This window comes from Odocoileus virginianus, chromosome 5 (genome assembly GCF_023699985.2).
Source record: "Odocoileus virginianus isolate 20LAN1187 ecotype Illinois chromosome 5, Ovbor_1.2, whole genome shotgun sequence".
NCBI classification, from domain to species: domain Eukaryota; kingdom Metazoa; phylum Chordata; class Mammalia; order Artiodactyla; family Cervidae; genus Odocoileus; species Odocoileus virginianus.
Window position 1 is genome coordinate 64,829,279 of NC_069678.1, and position 13,362 is coordinate 64,842,640.

General features: G+C 39.3%; 1 protein-coding gene across 8 annotated transcripts in view; it reads right to left on the bottom strand.

Moving 5' to 3' along the window:
• Window positions 1-1,164: 1,164 nt before the first annotated feature.
• PATJ (PATJ crumbs cell polarity complex component) overlaps window positions 1,165-13,362 on the bottom strand; it is a 368,893-nt gene continuing 356,695 nt past the window's right edge. For 4 of the 8 annotated variants that reach the window (XM_070468065.1, XM_070468067.1, XM_070468062.1 and 1 more), the window contains 3 exons: window positions 10,909-11,015; window positions 7,631-7,772; window positions 1,165-3,123 (listed from right to left, as the gene is read on the bottom strand). In XM_070468065.1, the coding sequence (XP_070324166.1) occupies window positions 2,977-3,123; window positions 7,631-7,772; window positions 10,909-11,015 (396 nt within the window). In that variant the 3' untranslated portion in view covers window positions 1,165-2,976. The remainder of the gene's footprint in view (window positions 3,124-7,630; window positions 7,773-10,908; window positions 11,016-13,362) is intronic. The other 4 variants (XM_070468068.1, XM_070468063.1, XM_070468070.1 and 1 more) reach the window with 2 other exon arrangements.

Sequence of the window (13,362 nt, forward strand, 5' to 3'; positions counted from 1 at the left end):
ATGCTGGAAGCTTTAGTTTCAGCATTTTGATAACACAAGTTCTAGTTACTTAAGCTCACACCATTATAATCAGTTAAACATTCTGCTATCTAATTTTGGGCAACAATTCAGAGCTAAGCCACCTTCAGAAATTTTTTTTTTCCAAATGTCATTAATGGTGGAAACCACTAATTTCCATGTGTCAACTTTCAGACCACCTCCATAAACGGTAGAAGAGGTTTATTGTTAATATTTTTGTAGTACTTTCTGTGGGCTTCCCCGGGGGCTCAGACAGTAAAGAATCCGCCTGCAGTGCAGGAGACCTGGGTTCAGTCCCTGGATTGGGAAGATCCTCTGAAGAAGGGAAGGGCTACCCACTCCAGGCACTAGACTTAAGAGCGCTACTTGAATTTGGTTCATTGTAGTGCTGAGAATCCAGTCCATTCTCCCTTTCTAATTAAAGACACTAACTTGGACAAGATCACATGACTACTAAGTCAAGATTTAAACTCAGGCAGTGTGATGCTGAGACTCACTTTCTGGACTGCTATATTCTCTCCTTTGTAAAGCATCTCTTCTAATGCCTAATAACACACTGGCAATTAATATGAGGTAGCTATTAATGGATCCTATATTTTAATAAGACACTGGAAAAGTCTGTAAAAAGTTGATCCTTTTTCTATTAGGGAACAAAAAAGCTAATAAAAACACAAAATTAGATGCAGAAATTAAACATTTTCATATACAATTCAACTCCAATTACTCCTTGGCAACTATATTTATTTAGCATTTTTGGAAATATCTCATACATAAACATTCAGGAGTTTTATCTTTCCTGGTTTACTTCCCTTTCATGCTATTTCTAAATAATGATATCATTACTACACTTAAATGGCCCAAATGATGAGGCTATAACAATATATGTGGCTAGGAGAGAACTCCTCCTTTCACAAATTCACATTTTCATATTCTCTTAGCTTACTGGTAAGTTCTGATTAAAAAAAAAAGGTTTTAGGAAGACAGTTGTTTATTAGTCATGCAAGCAGAGACAGAATCAGTTGTGAGAAGCACTAGTTATATCAATTTACTGCAAGGAGCATCAAGCACCACAATTCCTTTATCAAGAGACTACTAAAAAGTAGCATGTCCTAAAAGGATAATGGGTAAAGAAACACAACAATGATATATTACTTAAAAATGTCTATTTAATGGTCATTCCATCAAAATCAAGCAGAATCACATTTCAAAAGTATATATATATATATTTTTAAGGTGCATTTTCAAGTTTTATTTGGGCTTTATTTCTTCTTAGCTGCTTGAGGTGTTCTTGCAGATACAATTAACATAGGACGTTCTGGGGCTGATAGGTTCTCATGCACTGAAAGACAATTTCTAACAACACTGCATATGTTGAAATACGATAAAAATTTCAAAAGCCATGTGTAATTTCAGAAAACTTAATACCAGTCATGAAAGACATTTTCAACATAAAATTTAGGCACTCTAAACTTTGGAATAGCCACAAAATATTCCAACAAGAGTTAATGCACTTTGTGATTACCTCTACTAAAAGATAATTCTCAATTAAAAATCTATATTATTAAATAGCATTTAAATTAGAGCCCATTATATTTTGATCATTATTGTGAACCATTTGCAGCATTGTTTTCATCAAATAATGCCACACTACTTCTATTACTCATCCTGGTACTCATCTTTTGTGGTGCATTTTTTACAGAAGAACCTATAACATTCACAGATAAGCATCTCCCTCCTTTTCCTGCTAACACCTGAAAAAGGCCCTAACCAACTTTAAAAGTATTTTTATATTTTCTGCTGTAGTTACGTTCTTAGCATGCATGCTGCAGCACATGTGAGGCTCCCTGAAGACCAGAAAACATTCACCAAGGAGCCATGACTGATTCCAAGACTCAGTTCATTTGCTCAGTCACTCTGTGGCTAAGTGCATTGCTCTATCTACATTCCTACTGACTGTGCTGCTACACTGACAGGTATGGAGCCAAGGAGAGGGATACTGAAATTTGTCACTCCACTTTGCACAATGCCAAGGCCATCCAGAACTGGGTTTACTTTGGTAAAAACTTGCTGATCTCTGCAGTGGTTCTGGGACTTCCACCTCCTCATCTGAAGCCTGAGGGGTAGGAATGATGCCTGCCCACTGAGATGCCATTAACTCCAGATGAACTTCCCAGACTTGAGCATAACTTAGCATTGTTAGAATTCAGAACATGGATGCTAACTGTTTCTGCTGAGAAGAAGGTACATTTGCTCAGTGGTATGCAATTATGTAGCTAAGAAAACAATTAGAAAGCCGTTCAAAATTTTTAGATTACAGTCTGCAAATTGGCTCATCATAATCACCAATGACTAACTTATAAAGATCTATCCAGAGAAATGAATTCGAGACTTATTTGACGATAAGTCGTACAGAAAAGAGCACAGTAATTTCCCACAGGAGAATTTGCTTTTTCATCACGGGGATCATTGCTAAGTTAATTACACTGCTAATGTTTTCTGGCGTATTTGAAGAGACAATTAGCATACGTAAATCAGGAGTGAGATGACAAGTTGCTTAACATTTGTTTCTGTTCATCGGATGTGATCTGGTTGCTGCTCAGCCTCCATATGAGTCAGGATGGGGAGAGAAGGCCATAAGGAATGAGAGGTTGTTAACTTCCGTTTAAGCAAATATAATCAGAACCATTACTACTAGTTGATAAACACGGATGTTAAATGCAAAAGCATAAGACTCAGCTGTTGGAAATTAACCTCAGCAAGAGATGAGGGATGCTGGGAAACATTATTGTCGATATGGGAAATTCATGTGAAACCCAGGCCATCTTTCCTGAGCAGAGAGGTCGGGATGGTACGGATGGAGATGGGTTTTAGTTGAGGCTGGGTTTTATTCTTTCTCAGAAGTTTGTCTTCCTGTGAATATTCTACAACCACATCTATCTTGTGATCATGACCCAAGGCTCAGGATAGCACGGTTAAGACTACAGTCCCTCTCTGGCGTTTCAGAATGGCCACAGCTTCCTCATGTGTAACACCTTCCAGAGTCTCGCCATTAACAGCTAAAATCTGATCACCTCGCTTCAATCGGCCATCATCTGCAGCTGCTCCCTACAAATAAGAAACATTCCAGTTTAACCAGGGTGAAGCAATGAATATTCAAATAATATTAGTATTATAGTGTGCATATTAAAAGAAAACTTTTAAAACTACCAATTAAAATGATCTAGGTAATGTTTTTAAATTAAGAAAACTAAGAAAAATGTAGGATGTTATTTGACCTAAGGTTGAATAGTAGTTATAATCATGCATTGTTTTCATAATATACTACTAGAAATGTCCTGACATTCACACTTTTTTAAAAAAAATACAAGTAGACCTTATTTCAATATTCAGTACTGAATGGAATCTGAATGTCATATGTCAACTTTATGAATATGTAGCATACAAAGGCAGAACTGAATCTGGTGTTAGCTTTATTGCCAACACCATCATCATACAGGGTTCCATTATATCGAAAAGCTATCAGCACTGTAGTGATCTATCAAAAGTAACTATAGCCTCTAAATGCATGAATTGTATGGTATGTGAATTAGATCTCAATAAAACTGTACTATATATAAATACACAGAGTTGGAGCATTTCTAAAATTTTACAATATCATATTCAAAAGTGTCAGCTTTATCTATGATCCACCTAAACAGGTTTCTAAATGACTACTCTCATTACATATTCAGTCATACATGGCTCTTCAGCATGGCACAAAGCAAGTCAAACTTGGGCTTTTTTTCATTCTAAAGCTGAGGATCAAAAACATCATGATATTATTAGAAATACTTCGGATGAGTAAAGAAAGAAAAGACATAGAAAATGATTCACAGGAAGCTTTCTCCATCTGCCAGGGTAATTTTGAGAATTCTTTGAAAAGTTCATGCCAAAGGAGTACTCTACAAGATTTTGAATTATGGGGAAATTAATCAAGGCATGCAGGCCCCTGGCCCTGACTGCCTCCTGCAGAAGACGAGCTAAGAGGCACCGACACTCCAGGGACCTTCCCACAGTGTAGGGGTCCTGACCTGGTAGAATCACCTAGAATTTCAAAGCCATGACGAGGGCGGAATTCCAGTATAAAGGTGTCATAAAGAAAACTCAAAACCAGGATTATACTGGGCGAAAAATACCAAGATCAATTTGCACCTTTATTCAATTTTTTTTTTTTTTTAAAAGAAAGTGTGTATGGATAAATCTAACTTGATTTAAATAAATTTTACATGCTGAGATTTAAGGGCTTCAGTAAACTCAAATACCTGTGTAATTACTTTTTTAAAAAGCATGTTAAGCTCTTCAAGTGTTCATTTTCACCAATGGAAAAAGGATGATTTTTCAACTTTCTAGGATGTGTACACTGTTTCAGGTATTGCTGTGTTTACTTGATAATTACGCTGACCTGTATCTCCTCTGCTATTTAATCAGTGTGGTATCTGTAGGCTAAACAAGGGAAGGAAGAAATAAATGGCTGACAGACTGACTTTCATCGAGCTAGGACACATGGCCTTACCCTTTTGCGGTGTCTCAGCTCAGTCACTTCACCTTCCCTGATGCTGTAAAACAGGCTCAAACAGCTACCTTTTGGCCTGTTCCAAAGATTCAGTGTATGGCACAGGGTATCTGCACAATTGTGGTGGTATAATGAAATGAATGATGATCAAACTCATGTTTCTGATTTCACAGGCTTCAAAAAACTGCTCCCTTGATTTTCAGGGTTATTGAAGTCTTCAGGCCAATCTCATGTTGGTTTATGGTAAAATTAGGCTGCTGTTGGGACTAAGACCAAAAGCTGGTTTTGATTTTGAAGTTTTCAAACACCTGAAAGAACATGGAAGGCCCTGACAGCCTGTTAATCAGACTGACTGAGCCTTGCAAATCCTATATACTCTAAGTGCCTGTGAGGCTTCCTACTTTTGGAGGGGGAGAAAAAAAGACCTGGATGGGCCAAATTAATTTCTTTGTTGAGCAAGAGAACTGTTAAAAGATGCACAGGACACCAAAAAGGTCACATAATAACCCACACCCTGTGGACGTCCAAGGTCCAGAAACCTGAATCAGAGATAAATATTTTATAGAACATATGTTCAGTGTTTAAAAAGAAAAATAGAAAACATATAGCTATAGTTCTTAGAGCTTCAAGAGTCCTATGGGGAGAATCTTTAGCTTCGTGTCAAAATTTGTTGTAGAAAGAGTTCACTTTAAAAGAACTCTTTTGCGAGCTTTTGGTTTATTGGTTCTCTATAGAAAACTTTTATATTATGATATATTAGTTCACTCTGATAAATTAAAAAAAGGGAGTCATCAAAGGAAACCCTATCGTAGGGAATTCCCCGGTGGTCCAGTGGTTAGGGCTCTGTACTTTCATTGTCGGAGGCTCAGGTTCAATACCTGATTGGGGAACTAAGCTCCCACAAACTTCAATGTGTGGCCAAAAAATCAAATTATATTTTAATTATAAAATCAATTATATTATAATGAACTCCATGAAACTGTATGAATAATGATAATTTGCACTGGAATCTTCTTTTACTGACACTGAATTAAGTAGGTTATAAGCTAGTACTTGGGAACTTTTTTTCTGTTCAGAGTTTCTCATTTCATGTGTGTCTCACTTTACCAAAAAGGTCCATTCATTCCTTAAAATATGAAACATACCAAGGATCCTCTATTTATTAAAATCTTACTACCTATGTAGGTGCTTTCTAAATGATCACTTTCAATGAAAAGAACATTCTGTGTGAGCTTCGGTCTGTTCATTATTCACACTAATCTTGTCCCCCTTGATTTGATAGTAGTTTATTTTCAAAAATCTGCCAGCAATGCACATCCTGGTGCTCTGAGAAACAGCACCTGACTCGTTCCACAGTCTCTGTGACTGTGTAGACAGGGATAGGCGCAGACCGCTGATCTAGGCCCCAGGGCAGAAGACCTTAGAGAGAACCTGTCCTCTCTCTGGACTGCAGCCCATGTCCTCACAGGTGGGAAGTGAAGTCACTCAGTCGTGTCCAACTCTGTGCGACCCCATGGGCTGTAGCCTAGCAGGTTCCTCCGTCCCTGGGATTTTCCAGGCAAGAATACTGGAGTGGGTTGCCATTTCCTTCTCCAGAGACAGGTAGGAAAGGAGGTGATGATTACAGACATTCTGGAGGGACTTTACAAAGGCAGGCAGGCAGAACTTGCTGAAAGGTGGGGGCTCACTGTGCAGCCTTTCCACTGTCCTTATCTCCAGAGCTGGCTCTTTTAAATGCAAAGTATAACAACCCCCTCAAAGAATCATGATCACAGCTACTTACAGTGTATTCTTAGGAAAAGGAGGGTCTGTAGGTGGTTTATCCACTTGGAGGATTATCAGATGGGGACAGCACTGTTATCCAGAATGTTTCTTTTTTTTAAATATTAAAAAAAAAATCGATTTCTTTTTTGGCCACACTGTGTGGAATGTGGGATCTTAGTTCCCCAATCAGGGATTGATTTCCCTGCAGTGGAAGTGCGGAGTCTTAACCACTGAACCATCAAGGAAGTCCCAGAATGTTTCTGATCTGCCTTCCTCTCCCTTTTCGTCCATCACCAGCTGTGTGTTTGGGAATAACATGCCTCCTTAATAGACAATATTGCAAGATGGCAATAGGAGTGGAAATCTGCAGCTGCCTAACATGTTCCAAAAGCAAAAGCCAAAGGATTAAGACTTGTGTCAGATCACAGACCCAGTTAACAGGTGATAAGATCTGCACAGGTAAAAGCAAACTTGTATGTAGGGTATAGCATAGCTTTCTAGAAAGAGAAAGAATCTATCATATCTTTTTTGAGGGCCTTTATTTCTTTAGGAAAATAAAGCACTAGGAGGCAATTTGATCAATTAGTAAACAAATGACTGTGATAAAAACATTGAAGAATAAAGTTGCGATATCAGTACTAAATACTTTTCAGAGATCTTAAAAGTTTATAATGAATTTGAATTCCAACTTTAATAATGAAATTCACACCATGACCTGTGTATCAGGTAGGATGAGTTGGACTATTTAATTCCTGAAAAACACCATTATCCAGGCTTAGTCTAACACACTGGGCTGTCCTGTAAGTACTTGGCAGACTATTGGAAGAGAGAAACCACCTTTAGCTAAAACATCCTGAGGTTTTGGCGATGGGCAGCCATTAATGCTGCACTGATCCCAGGATTGTGCAAAGCTTTATGCCATGGCCCTCAGCTATCTTTCTTCAGTAGAAAGCTAAATCTTTGTTCCAGCCAGAACGATACTCCCAAGGCCAAAGAGCTTTTGCAGAGAGTGTGCCATGCTCCTTATACTGGTTGTTGAAAGAAGACACTCTGAAATCTGTTAGCATCTACTTTTGTAAAAGGGTCCAAAGAATATTATACTTCTTGTGATTCCACTTTTATAAAAGAATTCTTCTTGCACTTGTGTGGTGCAGGAATTTTCTATAAGATGAAAATGAAACAAGCATACATGCATGCATTCAGGTGTCAAAGTGAAGTAAAGCGAAACACTTTAAAAAAAAATCTCACCTAAGTTTCATTAAAACAAAAAAAGTACAGTAAAAAGGAAAAAAATACCTTTGCAAATATAGTCTTGACATAAATTGGCAGGTCTCCATGGGGACTTCCAAAACCCCCTACAATACTAAACCCCAATCCTTCAGAGCCTTTCTCCAAAGTAATAATCTTAGGTGGAGGTGTTCTGAAAACACAATGCACGCTGTTTAATTCAAGAATAGATATTAAGAGGGAATTTCATTTTCATGGAAGAACACAGATTTGAGAGAGACTTTCATACTGTGAAACGATGAAGGTCAGTTTATCAGATCAAATTGTCAGCAGTCTAGAAACTTATTTTGAATATTATGCCAATATTCTGGATATTTTAGAGGCTTCTCTTTCATAAAACCCACTGTTTTTTTAAACTACGAAATAAAGTCATGATGCTGAAGTTGTCAAAGTACTCTTCTATTTGCTTAGGCTTTAACTTTTAAAATTACTGTTTAAAGCTGAACAGAACTGTCTGTATATCTGTGAAGAACGTGTGTGGAGGTGGAGAGGCAGGATATCACCTGAGCTTGTTGTACCCTGCAGTCTGCAGGTGGACTTCTGAACAGGTGATGTTAGCCCGAGAGTTCAGGGAATGACTGCTCTTTTTCTACCTGAATATCCTCACCACAAGTGATCCCCACTTACACGGAGAGTGGGAAATCATTCTTCAAAACCCAATTCTAATCTTCCCTGACGCCTTTGGAAGCATTCACCCCAACCTTCTCTGTGCTCCTTTGTACTTGGTCTGTATTTCCATACAGCACTTGCCATATTGGATCATCATTCCTTAACCATCCTTCTCCTCTACCAGCCTAAAAACTCCTTAAGGCTCTGCCCTCTGAGCATTCCCAGCACCAAGCACTGTGCTTGTCACAACCTCAGGATCATGACTTTGTCAATGAGAACTAAAATCTAGAAGAGAGAAACCAAGGTGAATAAAAATGGTTAAAGAACATTTGTTTCAAATGTATCATTTAGATTGTCAAAGTTTCATCCAGTGTGGAAGTCATCTCTCTCAGAAACAACATAGCTAAAAATTAAATTACCTGTGTGGGTTCACAAGGAGTTAAGCTTAACTAACGCCAATTTCTTTTTCCTGTATGTAGTTGTCCAAAGGGTAGAAACCTAAAGGAGTTCCAACACTCCAGGTCCTGTTGTCTTATTTGCAGGAGGTTTGTCTGTGTATCCTGGCAGTATCACTTGTTTTGCAACAATATGCTTGTCCAAGAGGCAGCACCATCTAATATAAATGCAGCCATTCGTGCGATATTTGCAAACTCAGAGAAATTTGCAAACCTGGGATATGAGCAACCTCTGAATATGCTGTCTGCCTCAAACACTCTTCCTCTCCTCTGCCTTGATTTTGCCTGGCTTATTTTAAGCTTGATTTTCAGCTGCTTCCCATTGATACTGGTTGTTTGCTGATGCACCTACTGGTTGTTTACAGCAGGCATTTATAGTGATTTCTGAATGTCTATGCTGTATATATTATTAACTGTTTCCAATGACACTCCAGCTTTTTTCAATTATTGTAAAATCAGCTTAGACATTTAGTGCCAAGTACACACCCTAGTTGAGTTATGTCTCTTTTCCATGGTTTCAGAGGACCCTGTGCTTACTTCTCTCTCTCATTGAACTTGGTTCTCCAGCACTTACCAACTGTTTTATAACCATGGATTTATGGGTCTGTTTTTTTAATTCTCTGGCAGTTCCATGAGAAGTGGGGCAATGCCTTCGCCTACGTTTCTGAGTTTGAGTCCTCAGGACCCCGCACTTGTACAGTGTCTTAGGAAGGCACTCAATAAATATCTGCTGAAATAATGACATATTATCCCCTATGGCTGGATGGTAATGGTGTCATGAATATGACTCTACCTTTCATCACTGTGTGGCCTTATAAGCACTCTCCGTAATAGCCCACTGGCTAGACATGAACTTGATTCATGTCTCCTCTTTTAAACACAGCCCCCATTTCCAAGGATACTGAGGTGGGAACCTTGAAGTCCAAAGCCATTGTTTTAGAGCTAGCCCCTGGGGCCCACCAAATCCTTAGAGACCTTCATAACTGTGCCTATTCACAATTAGAGCCTGTTTTCTTGGGGAGAGGAGGAAACGAGCTCCATTCCTCCACTGGCAACACTACATGGAGTGTGTTTCCATTTATCTCACACTTTCAATTCATTTTATTAGTTTTAATACACTTTCATGTAGAAGACTAGTAAAAAAAAATCCAAATGTTAACAGTGGTCAGATTATAAGTGATCTTTAAATGCTTTTATGCTAGTGGTTCCCAGCCTTCTGGCAGCTGTGGGATCATAGCAAAGGACCCGGGGTCACAGGGCATCTTTGCAATTCCACAACACATTGAAGGATGTTATGTGAACACTATTCTTCACACAAGGGTCCTAATTTTCTTTTTTAAATAAAGGGCCACTACGGCTTGAAAGTATTATACTTTCATGTATTTGTCCATTTTAATAGCAAGCATTCATTATTTTCATAGTGAAAAGAAAGTAAAATGAGCCTAGTTCAATATTCTTAAGAAAAACAAACTCAAAGCTCTCATTTAAATTGTGAACAATCAAGAAAAGTTGGGAATGGCTGTGATCATTAGATCCTTCCAATAAATGACTCAGATCAGTCCCCAAACATTTAGTGAGCACCGGCTAGTGACCAGGCACCTGTGGAACTGGAGTAACCTCTGGGGCAGCATTTCTCAAAGTCTGCGTCCCCAGCTTATCTGCAGTAACATTTCCCTGGAGAACCCAATGTCGACCACCTACTCAGGCTCTCTGTGAATGGGCCAGAAGGATTAGCATTTTAAAATATGCCTTTTAGATTATTTTTATGGATATTCTAGTTTGAGAAACACTGCTTTGATGAGCAACTTTAACTGCAGTGACAGTTTTTAGCTAAAAATATGCCAGCAAGTATGACAAGAAGAGTTAACTTCAGAATAAGATTTTAGCTTAGAAAACTGAGGGCACGTGTTTCTCTGCATAATAAAGCAGGGTGAGCCTAGGCTATAAATCTGGGGTTTCTGGGTGGACAGGGCACATGCACAGTGGCCAGATGCAGTGTGTGCAGGCCGGATAGCAGCAGCTCATGAAGAACTCACATGATGGAACAAAGCTCTGTGAGAAGTGCAGCAACCCTGGTGTTTTCTTGGAGGTTCTCTAGGAATCAGGAAATGTAATGTGCACTATCCATCCCTCTCCCTTAGGGAGCACACTCTACAGTCTGGACAAGGTCTCACTCAGCTTTGCCCACACACATAAGAGGCACTCTGCTTCAAGGATACTCACTCTGTGTCCTCCAGATGATGCTCGGCAGTGGGCGAACCAGTGTGGTAGCCCGTAGACAAGTTCTCAAGCTGAGTTGCTATGGCACTTACGTTGGTATCTGCTACAACCTGTTGGGGGGACGTCAGAGCAAGACAATCCATTATAAGTCAGGGGAGAATTAGAGAAATCATACTCTATCCAACCATCAGTTCTCAGTCTTACCTTATCTAACCTATCTGTAGCATTTGATACAATGGGTTATTCTTTCTCTTAAATGGTTTTCCTCATTTGGCTTCCATAATGCTACATTCACTAGTTTCCTTTCTACCTTCTGGCCATTCCTTCATAGCTCACAAAACTCTAACTCTGAGTGCCACAGATTCACTCCTGGAGCTTCTTCTCTTTCCATTTTAACAGCCTCTTAGTTATCTCAGGGGATATCATATCACCTTCAGAATTTAAATATGTAATGATAATTCCTAAATCTGTACCTTCAACACCACCTCTTACTTAACTCTAGATGTATCCAATCAGCAATTTGACACCCCTAGTGGGATGCCCGGCAGGTATCTCAAACTAATCTGTCCAGCCCTGAGCCACACCCCAACCCCCATCTGTGTTCCCTAGCCTTTCTTATCTCAGGTAATGCAACTTAATTCCTCCAGCCTTAGCAAATACCTTGGTGTCATCCTTGACCCCTCTTCCTTTTACAACCCATTTTCAATCCTCATGCAACTGGTCTTCCTATAAAATCATCTCTTGCTCGGAGTTTTAAAAAAGCCTCCTCACTGGCCTCCCTGCTTCAGCCACCCACCCCCACTCAGTCCATAGCAGCTGGAATGTTTCTGTTAAAATACAGAGGATTAGTTTACTCTTCTGCTTAAAACTATCCAAAGGAAATCTGGACTCCCTTGGATAACATGCTGAAGTTCTTAGATGGTCTATGAGGCCATCGGTAGGTGACCTGCCGAGTTATGACTCCACTTTTGTCTCCATACATCTTCCCCTGTGTTCACTCTGCTCCTTTGAACCCAGGTCTCCTGCACTGCAGGCAGTAAAGAAGCCACATGCAAGGTGGGAGACCTGGGTTCAATCTCTGGATTGGGAAGATTCCCTGAAGAAGGGAAAGGCTACCCACTCCAGTATTCTGGCCTGGAGAACTCCATGGACTGTAAGTCCATGGGGTCACAAAGAGTCGGACACGACTGAGTGCTGTTCACTTTCACTCTGCTTCAGCGGGCCTCCTGGCTTCTCCTCTAACATGCCAGAGACATCTCCACCTTGGTGCTTTGCAACTGATGTGCATTTTGTCTGGAATTTCTGCAGCCAGTATGTGCATGGCTAGCTCCTTCACTTTTCTCAGGTCTTTAAAATCACCTTCTTTGGCCACCCTAACTAAAATTCCCACACCAATATCCCAGCCCAACATTTTATGTTGTTTAAAAAGAAACAACAGGCCTCAAGCACAGAAACAGATGCACAGATCAATGGAACAGAAGAGAGAGACCAGAAAACAACCTATACACCTATGGCCAATTAATCTATGACAGAGGAGGCAAAACTATGCAATGGGGAAGAGAGTATCTTTAACAGTGGTGTTGGGAAGACCAAACAAGGACATGTAAAAGAATGAAATTGGATTTTTTTTTTCATACCACATACAAACACAAATTCAGAATGGATTAAAACCTAAATGTAAAATTGGAAACTGTAAAACTCCTAGAAGAAAACATAAGCAGTACACTCTTTAATAAAAATCTTAACAATAATTTTTTGAATCTGTCTCATTAGGAAAGGGAAACAAAAGCAGAGATAAACAATGGGAAGTAATTAAATTAAAAAGTTTTTGCACAAAGAAGGAAACCATCAACAAAATGAAAAGACAAACTACTAAATGGGAAAAGATATTTGCAAATGACATGTCTTATAAGTGGTTAATATCCAAAACATATAAAGAGTTCATACAACTCAATATATATATATTTTTTTTTTTTTAAAAATGAACCACCTGGTTAAAAATAGTCAGAAGATCTAAACAAACATTTTTCCAAAGAAGACATATAGATGGCAAAAGAGCCCATGAAAAGATACTCAACATCACTAATCATCAGAGAAAAGAAAAGCAAAACCACAGAGACAGCACTTTACACCTGTCAGAACATCTATTGTCAAAAGTGAAAGTGAAAGTGAAGGTGCTCAGTCATGTCCAACTCTTTGTGACCCCATGAAGTCTACCAGGCTTCTCCGTCCATGGGATTTTCCAGGCAAGAGTACCGGAGTAGGTTGCCATTTCCTTCTTCAGGGGCTCTTCCTGACCCAGGGATCGAACCCTGGTTTCCTGCATGACGGGGAGATGCTTTACCCTCTGACCCACCAGGGAAGCCCAAAGACCACAAATAATAAATTGGCAAGACTAGGGAGAAAAGGGAACCCTAGTACACTATTGGTTGGAATGGAAATTGACACTACTGTAAT